The sequence below is a fragment of the Sorex fumeus genome, unplaced genomic scaffold (assembly GCF_029834395.1).
Source record: "Sorex fumeus unplaced genomic scaffold, SorFum_2.1 ptg000098l, whole genome shotgun sequence".
Lineage (NCBI taxonomy): Eukaryota > Metazoa > Chordata > Mammalia > Eulipotyphla > Soricidae > Sorex > Sorex fumeus.
The window spans coordinates 37,284,287-37,304,358 of record NW_026606155.1 but is presented as its reverse complement, the minus strand read 5'-3'; the positions used below and the strand labels follow the sequence as shown (position 1 = coordinate 37,304,358).

Here is a 20,072-nt window from a genome sequence, read left to right as displayed (position 1 = left end):
GATCATTCTTATTTTAATAGCAAAAATGGCAAAAAGGTGGCTTTAGAGAAAAGAGATATGTACCTGATGACTATTCAGCTGCTAAGTTGAATAACTTTGCATATATAGGAATATTTTAAAACAGCTGTAATGACACATGACGAGGATTACCTGTTACAGATTTATGGAAAACCAGTTTATCAGGGCCATCGCAGCACTCTGAAGAAGGGACCTTATCTCAGATTTAACTCTCCATCTCCTAAGTCCAAACCACAGAGACCGAAAGTAATCGAAAGAGTTAAAGGTAAGGAACCCCTATTTTTGGTAGATGTAACATTTTTATGGTACGAATTTATTCTGTAAACTTAAAAATTTTGCTTTTTACTTTTGCAGCTTAGGTTATAAGAAGCTTATGTATGTACACAGTTCTTTTTGCAGAGTAGGCAAAATATTAGCATCTCAAGGTGCAATATAAATAGAAAAAAGAGAGTATTCCATTTTTTTTTTTTAGCTTGGGTGAGATCCTGGTAGTGAATCCGCAATACAGCTCACAGAGGATCTTGATGTATTGGGCTTGAATGCCCTGATTCGCTAGGGCTTCAATGACCACTTCCGTCTCAACAGAATCAAAGAGGGGTTCGGCAGGGTGATACCATTTCACCAAAACTCTTCAGTGCCACCCTCGAGAACATCATGCGACGACTGGAATGGGAAGGAATGGGAGTGAAGATAGATGGTCGGCAATTACACCACCTCCGCTTTGCTGATGACATTGTTTTAATAACACCAAACATCAGCCAAGCGGCACAAATGCTGGCCGACTGTGATGGTGAGTGTGGAAAGGTAGGACTACAGCTGAATCTTACGAAAACAATGTTTATGAGAAACAGCCTCGTTCCTGATGCCCCATTCCCTCTCAACGGAACGACCATCTCCGAATGCAACAGCTATGTGTACCTAGGTCGAGAAGTCAACATGACAAATGACCTGGCACCCAAGCTGCGCAGGAGGAAGAGAGCGGCTTGGAACGCCTTCAAGAACGTCGAAGAAATAGCTAAGAGGACGAAGAACCTCTGGCTCCGGGCACATCTCTTTGATTCCACTGTTCTTCCTGCATTAACATATACCTCAGAGACCTGGGCCCTACGCAAACAGGATGAGAACACTATTCAGGTCTCCCAAAGAAGAATAGAAAGAGCTATGCTTGGAATATCACGTTTTACTCAAATGAGAGAAAAAATCCGGAGTTCCGACATCCGTCGATGATCAAGAATCAGGGACACTGTCTCATTTGCCAAGGTGTCAAAAATCAGATGGACTGGTCACGTAATGAGATTTAAAGACGACCGCTGGACTAGAGCTGTTACTGACTGGATTCCACGGGATGTCAAAAGACTGCGTGGCCGCCCACCTACCAGATGGTCAGACTTCTTCCTCAAGATCATAAACGATCGGTTTGAGGCTCTTCATGTTCCCAGAGCGAACAGATGCCATTGGGCTACACTAGCACGCGACAGGGACAAATGGAGATGTTACTGGTGCCCACTCGAGCAAATCGACAACTAACAGGAAGTTAAGTGATTAAGTGATTAAGCTTGGGAGAGATGGTTTAATGTTTTCAGATTGTTCTAACCTAGTGAAGCAATATGAACCACTAACACGCCTCATCTATAGTTTTTCCCAGAAATTGCCCAAGAGAATAGTAATATTAGTTGTGGAGTTGAATAGTTTGTGTGTACTATATTTGGTAGATATAATGAAAAAGTGTGCTCCAGAGGAGGGATAAAGGTATCAGGCCAGAGAGGAATATTTGGAAGACAAATTTCTCCCGTTTTATACTCAAGAACATATTCTGATAAAGTGTGATAAAATTTGTTTTTGTAAGATGATTCTTGAAAAAAATCTCAGTTATAATCTAGAGAATGTGGACATTTCTTTGAAGATCTTTATTCATCAGTTTCTCGATGCCTCAAAATAATCAACCATGTGCTGTATATTATAACAAAACATTTACACAGGTACTTTTGTACCATTAGGGACCATCATAGAGCTTTTGGTAGAGGGTGAAACTTTTTTGGCTACTTTTGTACACAACTAAAAATAACTGCATTATCACATGGTTTGATTTCTTTCTCATCACTAGTAAATAATGGATCGGTTGACTTTGGTTCCATTATTTGTATGTGAATGTAGGGCCTTGGGCATGGTGGAGAGGGATGGGGGGGTAGGGTTTTGGAGCCACACCTAGTGGTGCCTGGGGCTTGGCTTTTGTTACTTTTTTTTTTTTTTTGGTTTTTGGGTCACACCTGGGATGCACAGGGGTTATTCCTGACTCTGCACTCAGGAGTTACTCCCGGCAGTGCTCAGGGGACCATATGGGATGCTGGGAATTGAACCCGGTTCAGCCACGTGCAAGGCAATCGCCCTACCTGCTGTGCTATCTCTCCAGCCCTGGCTTTTGTTACTTTTTGAAATTCTTCAACTAGTAGGTATTATTTTATAGGTTGGTTGTTTTGTTTTATTTTGTGTTGTTTTTTGGCCATAGTTGGTAGTACTCAGGGATCACACCTGGCTCTGTGCTCAGGATCTTATGGTGTACTGGAGATTGAACCTGAGTTGGCTGCATGCAAGACAAGCACCATTCCTGCTGTACTATAACTTTGGCCTCCACACATACATCTTAAAAGTAAAAATAGTAATAACAGAAATTTATTTAGAAAATATTTTTGTCATTTTATGTGTTTTCTTCATCTTCCCTAGGTTCCATAGAAATGCATCTCCTCCAAAGAGACAAATTCAGATAAAGTTTTCATTTTTCAGAAGAATTATCTGTTTGTAGTTCGATTATCTGTACATAGTTTCAAAGAATTGATTTCCTGTACATAATTTAAAAGGACAAGCCTTTTTATACAGAATTATATAAATGATTTAAAAGTAATGAAATAAAGAAAAAATTGAATTCCAGAAATCATTACCCTTTTTTGTATTTACAGAAAAATTTAAAAAGTACTTTCTTGATATCCTTCTGATTCTTTTATCCAGTACTTATTTTCCTTGTCATATCTATTCTCACATAGTAATAATACTAGTTTCTTACAAATAGCAATAGTTTCTTATATCTATTTAGGGCTTGGGAAATCATGGCCTGCATGCAGGTTCCCGGTGAGCCTTTATATTAAGTTTTACTGAAATATAGCTGCATTGATTTATGTATTTCTGATTGTTTTTATGCTAGCAGAATTGAGACCACATGGCCAAATAAACGAAATGATTCACTGTCTAGCTTTTTAAGAAAAAATTTGCTAACCCCTGATTTATGTTGTTCCTATTTTGAGGACTTAAAATATTATATAGAATAACATTTTTCTGTGGGGAAAAAAAGTCACTGTATTTTTGACTGTCTGGATACTCGATGTTCAAACAGTATTTTAAATATCACTGTTGTTGATTATTACAGGTACTAAAGTCAAGTCAATCAGAACACAAACTGACTTTCACACAAGACCTAAGAGGGTCGATTCTAAACCTCAGCACTCTGTTACTATGCTGGCTCCAGGTGAGCAGCAGTATTTGTTCAGTCCCAGCAGAGAAGTGCCTACTTTTTCAGGTACCCTGGAGGGTCATCTAATCCCAATGGCAATTCTTTTAGGTAAGCCCTAATGGAATTTCTGAGGTAAATTTTAAAACCTAAGTGGTTTCCCAACTTGCCAAATGGTGCTAACACAGTAGTCAATTTTTACCTCCTTTTGTTGTGTATATTTTGGTTCTCAATATGTATCTTACTCTGGATAATAACAACCTCTGAAATGATAGTTTTCTGTTGTATTTTCACTCATAAGAAATATTCTTTTGGTATTTATTGTACTTTGCTGTAAGTAAAATAATATAAGCATGTTTAAACATGTCAGTTAAAACAGAAAAATTAAGAATTTTGATTGGTTTGTTAATCTGGGGCTGAAGCGATAGCACAGCGGGTAGGGCGTTCGCCTTACAAGCGGCCAACATGGCCGACCCGAGTTCGATTCCTCCGCCCCTCTCGGAGAGCCCGGCAAGCTACCGAGAGTATTCGATATGCCAGACACAGTAACAACAAAGTCTCCAATGGAGACGTTACTGGGCCCGCTCGAACAAATCGACGATCAACGGGAGGGCCTTTACCTTTACCTTTACCTTGTTAATCTTATCTTGTTTTAGAAGTATTTGAAGTACTGATTATGTACTTTTGAATTAATTTCTGATTAGTGAAAATTGTATATTAGTAAGTGATAATCAAGTAGTTGATCATTTATTTATTTGAGGACTCTAAGATTCACTTTTATTAAAAATGAACAAATCACTTTTGCTCTAGCTTTTAAGTATCAGTTACCTATATTTTTTGAAAGATGAGGGCCATACCCTGCAGTGCTCAGGGCTTACTCCTGGCTCTGTGCTCAGGGATCACTCCTGACAGCTCGAGGGATACTACATGGGGTGCTGGGAATCAAACTTGGATCATTCTGTGCAAAATAATGCCTTTCCCACTGTACTATTTCTCCGGCCCTCTACTTAGCTGTTTAAAAATATTTTTTTAGTGTTACTGCCATTCATAATTTTGATGTATGATTTAAATGTGAAGTTTTGAAGCTGGAAGATGGTACAGGAGTTAAAGTGCATGAGTTGCACATCCCCAACCCTGGTTCGATCCTTGCCTCGGCATGGTCCCATGAGCACCACAGCATGACCCTGATGGTCCCTGACATTTCAGGGTACTCATAACACTGCAGCACCCCGGGCACTAGCAGTGAGGTCCAGGTGGCCGAGAACCACTGCCTGTCTCCCTAGTATCCTGTGAGCACCATTTGGGAGTCTCTCTCAAACAAAAACAACAATAACAGCCACAAAAATAAGTTTGTATTTTTTTCAACGTAAGATAATTTTTAATATTTGATATTATGGGTTATTGACCTGCCAGCTTAGTAATTAATGACTTTCCAAACCTTCCTTCTAGTGATGAACTATAACTGACTCATAAAGTCCTCCTTATGTGCCAGGTTTAAGTCTGAGCACTTGCGCTTATTAACTTTTAAAATCCATGTTAATGTATCAGTGCTTAACTAAAGCACAGAGGAGTTAAGGAATTTGTCAAAAGCCACATGGTGAAACCAAGATTCAATTCAGGGAGTCTGGCCTTCTAGTCTGTGCATTTGGCGAGTGCATCCTATTCTTCCTCTTTGAAGCCTAAGGAAATAAGGAAATCTTGGAAGTGAAAGCTATTAAGTTTTTGGCAACTATCAAATAGGCGTCTATAATATTATTTATAAGCAGTCAAAAACTGGTATTTTATTCTTGGTGTTTTTCTTTAATTAGTTTTTAAAATTATTATTAATTGAATTACCATGAGATACACTAGCAGTTACAAAGTTATTCAGGATTGGGTTTCAGTCATACAATGTTTCAACTCCCATCCCTCCGCCATTGTACATTTCCTACCACCAATATCCCTAGTTTCCCTTCTACTACAACTTTGTAGGCTGCCTCTATGGCAGATGCCTTTCATCTATCTCTGTTTCTCTCTCTCTCTCTCCCACTTTCTCAATCTCTCTCCTTTTAGGCATTATGCATTATGGCTTACAGTACAGGTACTAAAAAGGTTATCATGTATATCACTTTACCTCCTTTCAGCACTTTGTTCTTGTCCAGTGTCATCATTTTCAACAATGTTATTAGAATTTAAGAATTAAAATAATACACTATAATGCAATATACTTTAGTCCTGGTGTTTTAATTTATAAATGATCTTTACTAACAAATTCTGCTAAATCTCTTTCTGAAACTGCGAAAAGTAGACAATAATAATGATACTGCATAAGCTTATATATATGTAGGGTAAAATAAGCTAGTATATGAGCCAGAGACACAGCCCAAAGTGCTGGTGTTCATGCTTATCAGGCATGAAGCTCTGAGTTTGGTCCTCAGTGCTGCATGACCAGTTGCCCACTACCACTGGGTATAGCCTTGGTGAGCTCTACCAGGAGCGATCCCTGAATACAGAGCCAGGAGTATGCCCTGAGCACTCCCCAGGTGTCACCAGGTACTCCCCTATTTCAGAAAGTCTAGCAAATAAGCAAATAAATTAGTGAGTTTGAATCATTTAGTAAGCTTAAAATGCCCAATAAATGTTAGTTCCTGTTAAAGGATGACTGATTAAGTATGTTGGCAGAGGTGTTGGTAAGGGGAAAGTTGATTGCTGATAATTCTTTGTGGTTTTCAATTGTTATTGTTGTTTTGGGGCAAAGCCTGGCAAGCTCCCTGTGAGTTATTCGATATGCCAAACACAGTAACAAGTCTCACAATGGAGACGTTACTGGGCCCGCTCGAGCAAATTGATGAACAATGGGAGGACAGTGCTACTACAGTTGTTTGGGGACCACACCTGACAGTGCTCATTGCTTAGTCCTTGCTCTATACTCAGGGTTCACTCCTGGTGGTGCTCAGGGGACCATATGTGGTGCCTGGGGTTGAACTCAGGTAGCATATGTATAAGGCAAGTGCCCTACCGCTATACTGTCACACCAGCCAATACTTCTTTTGATTATTCAGGTTTAGGTAGGATATTAACTTTTTTCCTTTTCTACTTTTGAAACAGTTTCTCTTTTTTCTCCCACAAACTTCTTAGGACAAACCCAGAGTAATAGTGAGTCTATGCCTCCTGCTGGTATAGCTGTAAACAAGCCACACCCTATAACCGTGACTACTTCTATACCTCCATCTTCTCGAAAAATAGAAAGTGGAGTAAAGAAACCTAACATAGCAGTGGTGGAAATGAAGTCAGAAAAAAAGGATCCTCCTCAGCTTACTGTACAGGTATAGAGAAAACACGAACAGAATGTTTTAAAGAAAATAGGCTTGACTTCAAATCACCCTTCTAAATTACCACTATCAACAAAATCTGTTTTATTACCTTATAAAAACTTTGGTTTTATCTTTCATTATTTAAATATATTTCATTATAGTAATATATTTCTGAGTCTCTGAGTCTTGAAATATATTACTATAAATATAAATATAAATATAATATAAATATATTACTCAGAGACTATAAAATCCAGCTCCCGGACGAGAACAGTGCAGTCTTCTGCCCCCGCGCCTGGCTGTTCCTCGCCGAGGCCCCTTGGAGGGGAGCGGGTTGAGTTTCCCTCCCCGCCCCAACCAGGGCTCCGGCAGCCGAAGACCTCCAGGACCAGCCACCACCATGCTGAGACCACTCTCTGCACACCTGAAGGTACCGGCAGAGGGACAAAGCCACGCGGGTTCCGGGGCCGAGACCTCCAAGCCTACTCGAATTGGAGTCGAGCATCTTCCACCCAGATCCTCCAAATTCCAGTAGGCGGAGGTCACACCCACCACCTGACCCCCTGGCGCCGTGTAATCCCATCAGCGGCCAAGACTCAGAGACTATAAAATCCAGCTCCCGGAACGTCTTATCAGGACATCTTTTTATGACATCTTATTATCTCATTCCTACTTTGGACAAACTTGCAGGCTATCGAATGTAGCCTGCCCACAGGGCAGAGTCTGGCAAACTCCCCGTGGCGTACCAAATATGCCAAATACCAGTAACAATGATGGGTCTCATTCTCCTAAAGAGCCTTGAATATAATCTCAGGGCTAGGATGAAAGAGACGTTACTGGGGCCTGCTCGAGGCAATCGACGAATAACAGGGTGATGAAATGAATGAAATGAATGAATATATTTCATTATAGTAATATATACGTATATTTCATTATAATAAATAATAATTTATAATTATAATTATAATTATATATTAATTATAATAAATAAATATAAAAATAAATATTTTTATTATAGTAATATAATACCTTCATCTTTGTTCTATATGATTTAAAATTCTTCTAAGCCAGTAATTCACATCCAGGTAACTCAATAATGCTAGAAATAACTAAATTTTGTATATAAGTTGATATTAAAAGACAATATGCAGCTAGGGAGACAGCTCAGAGGTAAGGGGTGCATGTCTCTGTGTGCAGGTTGGTTCCAGCATGACAGGGCCTTCTGAACAATTACTTAAATAATTTGGTTATTTGAAAGAACAAAAGAACAAAAGATTAGAAAAGTTAAAGCATGTTGGTCTGGTATACTAAAGTATTTCACGAATAGTTAATTATTTGAAAAGTGTGTAATATTTGATAGCTCTCATGATTCAGTGGGAAATTCTTGTAAATGTAACAAAATAATTTGTTATATTTAGTTAGCAATGTGGAAAAAAGATCAGTTTTAAACTCTAAAGTCCTCCTGTATAGCAAGTGAGTTCCAATAGGCTGATATATAACTGTCAAATATTACTAATTAAAAAACAGAAAAGTTAGAAAATAATTGCATGGAACCCTTATCAAAACTGAAGCTAAATTTGAATAGGATAAAATAAAACTTTAAACATTATAGAAAAATTAATTTGAATCTGTAACATTTAAAATATATGCAATACTTTTAAATGAAAAGAGAAAATAATGGATGGTGAATACGAATACTTTTTTTTTTTTTTTGCTTTTTGGGTCACACGTGGCAATGCACAGGGGTTACTCCTGGCTCTGTGCTCAGGAATTACCCCTGGCAGTGCTCAGGGGACTATATGGGATGCTGGAAATCGAACCCTAGTTGGCCGCATGCAAGGCAAACGCCCTACCTGTTGTGCTATTGCTCCAGCCCCTGAATACTAATACTTTAAAAAAGAATTAATTTTTTTTAAAAAAATCATTATTAAAAAAACACTATATTTTTTGTGCCACTTCTGGCACTGCTCAGTGTTTACTCCTTGTTTTGTTCTCTGGGTTCACTTGTGGTACAGGGCTCAGGGGACCAGAGAGGGTGGCAGAGCTCAAACTTGGGTCTGTCACATTAAAGGCAGGTGCCCTTCCTTCTGTACTCTCACTCTGGCTCCCAACAAAAATCTTCTGAGGATTAATTCTTAAATATAAAGATTCTCATTGATTTATAAGGAAATATGTGGTTACAAATTTAGAAATTTTCAAAGAACATGGATAAGTCTGCAAAAGTGGAAATAGTTTACAAATAAGTAGAGCTGAGAATGTGATTAGCGGTTAAGCATGTATCTATCATGCATAAGGCCTAGGGTTGGCTCTCTGGCTCTGCTACTACCACAACAAGACTAAATGAATCATAGTACGTACTGTAGCACTGTCCTCCTGTTGTTCATCGATTTGCTCGAGGGGCCACCAGTAACGTCTTCATTGTGAGACTTGTTGTTACTGTTTTTGGCATATCGAATATGTGCAGGCGGGTTACTCTCAGTAGCTTGCTAGGCTCTCCGAGAGGGATGGAGGAATCAAACCCAGTTCGTGTGCAAGGCAAACGCCCTACCCGCTATGCAATCGCTCCAGAGTACGTACAAACAAGGAAATTAAGTAATTTCATTCTCCTATTATGGTTGTCAAGATAATACCAACTGATATAATAATGGACCCCCCCCCAACTTATTTCTGAAAAGTTATTAAACTTACATGAAGGTTTTTTTTTTTTTTTCTGGGTCATACCCGGCGATGCACAGGGGTTACTCCTGGCTGTTCACTCAGGAATTACTCCTGGTTGTACTCGGGGGACAATATGGGTTTCTGGGAATCAAACCCGGGTCGGCCGCTTGCAAGGCAAATGCCCTACCCGCAGTGCTATCACTTCAGTCCCCTAGATGAAGTTTTATAATTGATTATGGTTTCAACAATGTAAACTAGTTCTGCTTTGGGCTGCATTTTGTTAGTAATTATAAACAATCTTAAATATTTGGGGTCAAGAAGCTAATTATCTGGATTCCTAACATAATAAAACAATTCAAAGTTAAGGGAAAAACACTTTGTATAAAGTTTTCTTCTGCACAATATATTTTAATAGAAAAAAATAGAAATATTCTAGATATTTATCACAAAAAGTAAAAATAGGGGCCAGAGTGATAGTACAGTGGGCAGAACATTTGCCTCGCATGCGGTCAACCCAGGTTTGATCCCTGACATCCCATATTCGCCCGAGCACTACCAGGAATAATTCCTGAGTGCAGAGACAGGAGGAACCCCTGAGCATTGCTGGGTATGACCCAAAAAGCAAAAAATCAAAAACAAAAGAGTGAGAATAATGAAGATACATATATATTTGTTTAAATATATAGTTATTTAAATATAATTGTAAAGTCTAGATGAAAGTTTGATTAGGTACTCATGACCTAATTGTTTTTCACATAGGTTTGGTGAAAAATCGGGAGTAGAAATGTTTATATTTCAGCAAAGGTGGATAGTAAAAAGACAAAGGAAATAGTGGTCTTATGTTTAGGATTATATATTTCTCCTTTGTTTCAGGTTTTTAAAAATCTGTCTTTATGTGTGTTAGACTTTGACTTTTAAGTTATATATTATTATATGTAGACTGACAAGCCTTTTAATTGAGATGATTTAACATTTCAGGTCTTGACTTTGTTTTTAGGTATTACCCAATGTGGATATTGACAGCGTTTCAAGTGGTAGTCCATTTCACCCTAGTCCCAAAGAGGCCTCTCCTTCTCCTCAGAGAAACTGGAAACAGGTATTACTTTGAGTGCTGTGAAACTATGAATGTGAACATTCCATGAAAAGCTTTTGATCATCATCATAATCTGTTATGGTAATTTCAGCTATCAAAGTGAATTCAGAATTGTTTACAGACATGAAAAAATAAAATTTGTCTAAGTTCATTATACTTGTAAACATTGAAAAGAATGGTAAAATCCTTAGTGGAACTTTTTGGTACTTTGTGGAATTCTCATATGAATAATTTCTCTTTGGGGAAGAATCTTGAATTTTTTTTCTCTAGTTTTGAAGTCACAGCCCGCTTACTCCTGGCTCTGAACTCAGTGGTCAGTCCTGATGGGGGAGGGGGAGCCACAGAATCTCAATTTTAATTAGTCTTAAATTACACTTTTCATAAAGTGGATTTTATTTTTTTCAAATAAATTATTTTTTTCTTTTAAAATGAATTTTATAGTGACTAGAGTTCATGTTTGTCATATTAGTGATCTTAGCATTTCTAGTTTTGTTGTTATGATTTTGCTACATGATAAAATTATAAAATTTTTCTCCTTTCATCTACTATAAGTTAAGTGTGGTCATTGAGATGCAGTTTTAAGCAGGGAGAGAGTGTTAAAAACTTTAATTAAAAATAGTAAAATAAAATTGGCCCTGATGGGAATTTGTGCCTAATTAATTTTTTATCAGAGATTTAATAAAACACATATGGTTGCAAATAATTTTGCTAGTGTACAGAGGCATAGATCAGTGGTAGAGTATTTGTTTTGTACATGTGAGAACCTAGATTTGATCCCCAGCATGGCAAAAACCAAAGACAAGTAAAAAAATTAATAATTTTATTAATAATTGCTTTGCTAATCATGTGTTTGCCAGAAAATTGCTCCTTTAATTTTTCATAGTTATTGAAATAATGACTTGGGACTACCTTGAATTTGATGTACTGATCAATTTTGAGCATTGATGTGGATGAATCTGGAGAACATCATGCTGAGTGAAGTTAGGAGAGAGACACTCACAGAGTGGTATCTTTCATATATAGGATAGTAAAGTAAAGTAAAGTAAAGGCCCTCCCATTGATCGTCGATTTGCTCGAGCGGGCCCAGTAACGTCTCCATTGGAGACTTTGTTGTTACTGTGTCTGGCATATCGAATACTCTCGGTAGCTTGCCGGGCTCTCCGAGAGGGGCGGAGGAATCGAACTCGGGTCGGCCATGTTGGCTGCGTGCAAGGCAGACGCCCTACCCGCTGTGCTATCGCTCCAGCCCCTTTATATATAGGATATAAAGAAAAATAACGGGAATAACAAATACCCAAAGACAATAGAAATTGAGATCTGGTCTTTAGTAGGAAGCTTACCCCAGGAAATGGGGTCAGGAAGAGGAACACTGGGACAATGGTGGAAAGAAGTTGACACTCATGGGTGGATGGGCTGCTGGAATGGGTCATGTATAAAAGCCTGCTGTTAATAGTTTTATAAACTATAGTGTCTAAACTAAGAGTTAACAGAAAAGAAAAAGTTTTGAACAAGATATCAAAAGAATAGGACAGTGTAGAAGAAAACTTATGCTAGGATAGAAAAAGGATATGATAAAAATAGGCTATGTATAGATTCAAAAGAAATTAAATGTAAGAAACTCTCTTTGAAAAATGCCTTTCAGACTCCAGAATTTATGGAAATAGAGGAAGAAGAGGTGAAGTTTCCAGGAACCAAGTTTGATGAAATAACTGATATTATACAGGTAATGAAGTTAAAGAAGCTGTGAGAAAAATTTCTCTGTCTTTTTCTATGTGTGTGTTTGTGTGTGTGTGCATGTGTACACATGTATATGTATATGTATATAAGACTTTACTTCTTTTTAGAGTGGTTTTAGAGTTAGAGATCAATTAAGAAGTCAAAAAAAAATTTTCTATTTATGCAACTTCACATGTACATACCCCCCTCATTTCTTATTACCCATGGAGGGGGTACATTTGTTGACAAACCCACATTAATACATGATAATACAAAATCCCTAGATTATTTTAAAGTTCATACTTCAGGGCTGGAGTGATAGCACAGTGGGTAGGGCATTTGCCTTGCACGCGGCCAACCCAGGTTCGTTTCCCAGCATCCCATATGGTCACCTGAGCAATTTCATTTCATTTTCATTTCATCATCCTGTTATTCGTCAATTGCCTCGAGCAGGCCCCAGTAACGTCTCTTTCATCCTAGCCCTGAGATTATATTCAAGGCTCTTTAGGAGAATGAGACCCATCATTGTTACTGGTATTTGGCATATTTGGTAGGCCACGGGGAGTTTGCCAGACTCTGCCCTGTGGGCAGGCTACATTCGGTAGCCTGCAAGTTTGTCCAAAGTAGGAATGAGATAATAAGATGTCATAAAGATGTCATAAATTCCTGAGTGCAGGGCCAGGAATAATCCCTGAGCATCACCGGGTGTGACCCAAAAAAATAATAAATAAAGTTCATACTTGATACTGTACATTCTTTAGGTTTGAGAAATGCATTCGCTTGTGATAGTAGCATACACAATATTTTTATTTCTCATGAGTCCTATGCTTTGTTAACCTTCTCCCCACTCAGGCCAGTCCTTGACAACTGTAGTGTTACTTTTTCCAAAATGTTATGTGTTTCGATTCACAGAGAATATTGCCTTGTCAGATTGGCTTCTTTCACGTAAAATTGTGCACTTAAGGTTCTTAAATGTTTTTGTGGCTTGATAACACATCCTGTTAGCACTGAATAGTAGGTCATTCCTTAAATGTGCCACAGTTTGTATATTTATTTATTTACTTCAGAACATTGGGTATGAGGGTCCGGGGGTTAATCCACACCTGACAGTGCCCAGGAGTTATTCCTGGCACAGTGCTCAGGAGTGATCCCTGGTAGTGTTTGGGGGGAAACATATGTGGTTATGGGGATTTGAATGGGGGTCAAGCTGCATGCAAAGCAAGTGCCTTACTTTTTGTACTGTCCTTTTTGGTTGTAAAGGAAGTTTTGATTTAAATTTTAGTAACTATGAATAAAGCTAAATGTACATGAGTAAATTCGGGTAAAAATCAATGACAGCAATTATTGTATTGTATGGGTAAAATATGTTTAGATTTGTTGTTTTGTTTTGCTTTGGGGTCACACCTGGTGATGTTACTTCTGGCTCTGCACTCAGGAATAACTCATGGTGGTGCTTGGGGAACGATTTGGGATGCCAGGAATTGAACCCAGGTGTGCTGTGTATGCAAGCACTGTACCAGATGTCCTGTTGTTCCAACTAAAGTATGTTTAGATTTGTAAGGAATTCCTGTTTTTCAAAGTGGCTGTACCATTTTTGTGTTCCCTCCAGCAGTGAATGAGAATTCCCCCAGTTCTTTGTAAGCATTTGGTCAGTGTCCTGGATTTTGGCTAATCTAATAGGTGTGTAGAGATATTTCATTGTCATTTTATTTTGTATTTTCTTCACAAGAGAAGATGTGGAACATCTTTTTATATAACTAATTTGTCATCTGTATATCTTCTTTTGTGAGATGCTTATTTTCTAAATTCAATTGTTAATTCTGGCTGTTGAGATTTTGCAATCATTTTTGGCAGTGTTCAGGGTTTAGGGTTCTTAAGGGTGAAGATCACTCCTCACTGTGCTTGGAGGTCACTGGGGCCAAAACTATTCCTGGTGGTATTATTTTGTTCATGATATAATGGTACAAATAATATGTAAGAGGAGCTGACTGCATATTTAAGTGAAAATTACAGGTTCTGTAAGAGGAAGCAGAAATATTTGGAAATGCAGTTTTATTATGATAATAACTTGTAAATTTCTAGAGGAAAACATCCTTTTAATAGATGCACAGTTTTCTTTTGTTTTATGACTACTTAAAATGATTATTGAAGGCCAGAACAATAGTATAGCAGGTAGAACACTTGCCTTGCATGCGACCAATCTGGGTTCAATCCCTGGTACCCCTTATGGTTTCCTGAGTCCTGCCAGGAGTGATTTCTGATCACAGAGATAGGAATAAGCCTGGAACATCAAAAGATATGGCCCCCAAACAAAGAAATGAATATTGAATTTTTAATATTTAATGTTCATTAAACCAGGTAAGGTGTTTGCCTTGTATGCAAACAACCAGGTCTCGTGCCCTGGCAGACACTACATACAGTATCCCAAGCAATGCCAGGAGTGATCCTTGAGTGGAGAGCCAGGAGTAAGCCAAAGACAAAATAATTGTGTAAGTTTTATTCACTATGAAATAACACTGAGCTTACACATATGGTATATGTGCTTATAATAAATAATTTATCACTGAATTAGAGTGCTGTTAATTATAGGGGTTGTATTACCAACCTAAGTTTCCTTCCCATAGTTCTCATTTAGTAAATGTTGAACCTTTACATAAATATATTTTAATTTTTTTTGCTACCAGGAAGTGGAAGAACGTGATGAAATTCCAGAATGCTCCGAACCAATTCTGGAATTTAACAGAAATGCTAAAGTTGCTTCTACAAAATATAATGGTCCGCCGTTTCCACCAGTTGCTGCTTCTTTTCAGCCCACTGCTGACAGTCTGGATAAAGTAATTCAGAGGAAAGAAACAGTGGAAAATGACTTAATCCAGTGGTGAGTTTGCAGAAGGCGCTGGTGTCAGTAGAACTGTAGTAGCAATTCCAATTGTATTTCCAGTATAAATTTATTAAGCTTTATATATGAAACGTTATATATGTAATTCTAGTATGTATTAAGTTATATAAATGTATTAAGTTTTAAGTTTTGGTTTAAAATCATCCTCTGCTTTTATTTATCAGACCTCTCCTTTTTTTTTAAAAAAAAAATTTTTATTAGTGAAACACTATGAGGTACAGTTGTAGATTTGCAAATTTTTGTGCTTGGGTTTCAATTATACAATGATCAAACACCCATCCCTCTGCCAGTGCCCATTTTCCACCACCACGGGTCCCAGTATCCCTCCCACCCCCCATCCCCCATCCCACCCTGCCTCTGTGGCAGGGCATTCCCTTTTGTTCTCTCTCTCCTTTTGGGTGTTGTGGTTTGCAAAAGAGGCATTGAGTGGCAATCATGTTTGTCAGACCTCTCCTTTACCATAGTCACTTGAAACTATTTGATATGATGCTCAAGGTTCAACTGATTGTTAGATCATATTTATATTTATTATGATAAAAGATTGTTGTTATGTAATGGAAGCCTTAAGAATGTATGTTCTCTAATCCACTAAATCATTTCCAGGAATTTAACCTAATAAAATAATCATAGTTCTGTTAGTAGGCCATAGAATACTTACCCCATACTATGCTCACTTCAGACAAGGCACAGAGCTATTTAATTTTTCCTTAAATAAACTCAATATTTTTGTACCTATTTTAGCTCTAAGGGAGTTGTGAAATTTTTCCATAAGATATTTATGGAATAAATAAATAAATAAATAAATACACACACACACACACACACACACACACACCCATCCAGGCAGTGCTCAGGAGTTCTTGGAGCCCTAGTGGCAGTTCATTGCAGTGGCCTGGTGCCATGCTGCACATGCTCTGATTACCTGGGTGAACCCTGAATGCTTGGGAGCCTCCAGGACTACACCTGGTGATGCTCGAGAGGCCTTCAGAGCTATATCCAGCAATGCTTGGGGTACCATTTGGTGCCAAGGATTGAACATGGTAGGCATGCTCTCTAACTGCTGTATTGCCTGTGTCCCCTTTTGAAAAAATTTGAGGGGATTTGGCTTATATTCACTGGTGCTCTGGGCTTCTCCTGGCTTTGGGCTTGGGTCTCTCCCAGCAGTGCTTGGGGGGACCGAGTGTCCCTGGGATTGAACTGGGCTTAGGTGCGTGCAAGGCCAGCGCCATGCCATGTACTCTCTTTTAGACCCCTAAACTTAAAACTTTTTTTTTGTTGTTTTGCTTTGGTATTGCTTATTTGGAATCATAACAAATGGTGCTTGGATCTGTTCCCAGCTGGGTAAAACATCTCTCTGTCTCTAATTTTTATTTGTAAATTAGGAGTTTTGCAATTTTTTCTTGGCATTTATTTCATTTTTTGTCTTACTCCTTTTTTTAAACGTTGGTCACAATAATTTATTATATTTAATATTCCAACACCAATCCCACCATCATTAAACCTTTCCACCACCATTATTTTGAGTTTTTCCATCCTCAACCCTTGAAGACTGCCCCCAAAGCAGGACTTAAATAATTTATTTTGTATTGCTTGTATGAATAATTTTCTAAAAATGGTCCAAAAAAGTTTCTTTTTTTTTTTTTAAAGTTTCCTTAGAGGAAAGTGTGTAAAGATTGTTGTCTCTCACCCTGAAACCATTAAGCCCTTGTATAAGAGATTACTAACATGTTAAAAGTTGAGCTTTGTGTGCTAATATATATATATATATATATATGCACATACATACACATAAATATACATATATAAAATATATATATGCACGAGTGAAGCCCCACAGAACCAGGGAAGCAGAACTCTGTGACCTTGGACTCCAGGCTCAATGGATTTGGAAACAGAGATCTTCTGCCTGCTCCCAGCAGCCTGGCAGACCTCCACTACCTCCGCTACCTCCACTATCCAGCTGCCACCATACTCCAGGACACTTTCTGAACACTCGGGCTGAGACTCAAGCACGAGTGAAGCCCCACAGAACCAGGGAAGCGGAACTCTGTGACCTTGGACTCCCAACTCAATGGACCCGGGAACAGAGATCTCTGCCTGCTCCCAGCAGCCCGGCAGACCTCCACTACCTCCACTACCCAGCTGCCCCCACGCTCCAGGATGCTTTCAGGACCACGCGGCTGCTTTGTGGTTGTGTGACACATCATAAAACACTTAATACAAGATTACCGCACCATATTTGATGGGGTTCAAATATGGTTTGAACCATGGGAACACCTGCAAGGACGATTAGAGGCTGCCCTAAAAGCCTCTATCCCTCTCGGAGGGCCTGGCAAGCTAAAGAAAGTGACTTGTGCACACGGCAGAGCCTGGCAAGCTATCTGTGGTGTATTCAATATGCCAAAACCAGTAAATACAATGGTTTTTACTGACCCCGAAAGAGCCACCAAAACAGCGACGTTAAGAATGCTAAGGAAGGAGAGGCTGATAAAAATCTCAGGGCCGAACTAGGCTGCCAAAATGAAGACGGACAAAAATGACTGTGTGTCCTTTCAATGCACATACGCTGGCATCGGATGCATCCATCAAGAACCTGATGGTACAAGTGAGAAAGATCAAGTACGACATCATTGGTCTGACCAGGACAAGAAGGCATCAATCACATCACGCCGTTTTCAACACTGGAGAAGAACTGTTCCTCAGAACAAGTGACAAAAGAGGCGTCGGTGGTGTCGGTGTCCTTGTCAACACGAACTTGGCCATAAACATTGATTCATTTGAATGCCTAATAGCCCTAATTGGACAATTACACTTGAATATATGTGGCTCACTGCTGGCAGTTTTTATCTTCGTTGTCTATGCACCAACATCCAATTATGATGAAGGAGAAATTGAGAAGTTCTACAAGGAGCTGGAGAAGTTCTATAAAGAAGACCACACCTTCTACAAGATCATTGTTGGTGATTTTAATGCCAAGATAGGACCGAGAAGATCAGCCAAAGAACTCCACATCGGGACCCATGCCCTAGAATGGAACGAACAGGGTGAGAGACTGTCTGAGGTCATCATATCGACCAAGACCTTCCATGGTAACTCACAGTTCCAGAAGGCCGAATCTAAACATTGGACATGGGTGTCTCCTGGTGGATGGTTCCACAACCAAATAGACCACATCATATTCAATCAACGATTTTGCCTGACGGATGTCACTGTTGTCCCAAAATTCCACATGGGATCGGACCACCGTCTCCTTCGTGCAAAATTCTACTTCACAGAGCAGGGAGAAAGGGCTGCAAAGTTTAAGAAGAGAACTCCCAGAACAACCACCAACTGGGCGCTCTTTGATACTATTGCTGCAATGTGGGAAGATGCCATTGTTGACAACATTGACGAATACGATTGACTGGTTCACCTACATGATTGTGCAAGGAACACCAAGAGAGATAGCCACAAAAAAATGCCTGTCTTCAAAAACTCTCGAGCTTATTCCTCAGTGCAGAGATGCGATCAAGGAAGACCTCAAAGAGAGAAGAGCAGCACTGCTGGCAGATGCGGCAGAAGCCAGGAAAAGCATTTGCAAGCCCGCCTGTCCTTCGCCAACTACAAGACCAAGATGACTGCCCTCTGATGTCCTGATGGATCTCTCACATCTTCCAGAAGGGCAATAGAGAAGATTATCTATGACTTCTACTCAGATCTCTTTGATAGCCACCTCCACCGGCCCACATACCAAATAACACAGGATGGATATGTCGTTCCAAATGTTCCCCTTTCCAAAATCCAACACGCCATTTCGTTGGTAAAGAAACGAACAGCACCTGGTCCAGACAAGGCAGACCTGAACACCTGAAGAACCTGCCGTCAGTACTCATCAATACACTGGCTCGGCTCTTCACACGCTCCCTGTCTGAATGCAAGGTTCCGTCCCAATGGAAAGCCATCAGGACTGTACTACTGCACAAAAAGGGAGACATCCACGACATTGGCAACTATTGCCCGATCTGCCTATTGTCTGTCATCTACAAGCTGTTCACTTGAGGCATCCTGAATAGGATTGGCAGAACACTAGATGAAGGACAACCATGCGAGCAAACTGGGTTCCACAAAGGATTCAGCATGATTGACCATATCCACACGATAACCAAGCTCATTGAGGTTTCTTGGGAGTTCAAGATGCCGCTTTGTCTAACGTTCATTGATTTAAAGAAGGCCTTTGGTTCTGTGGAGATGGAAGCAGTCTTCGAAGCCCTATCCAAACAGGGTGTTCAAACTCAATACATCAGGATTCTCTGTGAGCTGTATTGAGGATTCACTACCAGGATTTCACCATTCTACAGGGAGGTGATCATTGACGTCAGGAGAGAGGTTCGGCAGAGTGATACCATTTCACCAAAACTCGAGTGCCACCCTCGAGCACGTCATGTGACGACTGGAATGGGAAGGAATGGGAGTGAAGATAGACAGTCGGCAACTATACCACCTCTGCTTCACTGATGACATTGTTCTAATAACACCAAACATCAGCCAAGCGGAACAAATTCTGGTGGACTTTGACTGTGAGTGTGGAAAGTTCAGACTACAACTGAATCTCACGAAGACAATGTTTATGAGAAATGGTCTTGTTCCTGATGTTCCATTTGCTGTCAACGGGACGAACATCTCCAAATGCAACAGTTACATGTACCTAGGTCGAGAAGTCAACATGACGAATGACCTGGCACCTGAGTTGTGCAGGCGGAAGAGAGTGGCTTGGAACGCTTTCAAGAGTGTCAAAGAAATAGCTAAAAGGACAAAGACCTCCGGCTCCGGGAACATCTCTTCGATTCCACTGTTCTTCCTGCATTAACATATGCCTCAGAGACCTGGGCCCTACGAATACAGGATGAGAATGCTATT

General features: G+C 39.4%; 1 protein-coding gene across 2 annotated transcripts in view; it reads left to right on the top strand.

The window, feature by feature from the left end:
* The window catches only part of KIAA0586 (KIAA0586 ortholog), a 146,191-nt gene that overhangs the window by 43,189 nt on the left and 82,930 nt on the right, over positions 1-20,072 (top strand). The window contains exons 15-20 of one of the 2 annotated variants that reach the window (XM_056133223.1): positions 160-283; positions 3,437-3,628; positions 6,635-6,822; positions 10,466-10,564; positions 12,204-12,284; positions 14,962-15,155. In XM_056133223.1, the coding sequence (XP_055989198.1) occupies positions 160-283; positions 3,437-3,628; positions 6,635-6,822; positions 10,466-10,564; positions 12,204-12,284; positions 14,962-15,155 (878 nt within the window). Of the gene's footprint in view, positions 1-108; positions 284-3,436; positions 3,629-6,634; positions 6,823-10,465; positions 10,565-12,203; positions 12,285-14,961; positions 15,156-20,072 lie in introns of both variants that reach the window. The other variant, XM_056133222.1, reaches the window with a different exon arrangement.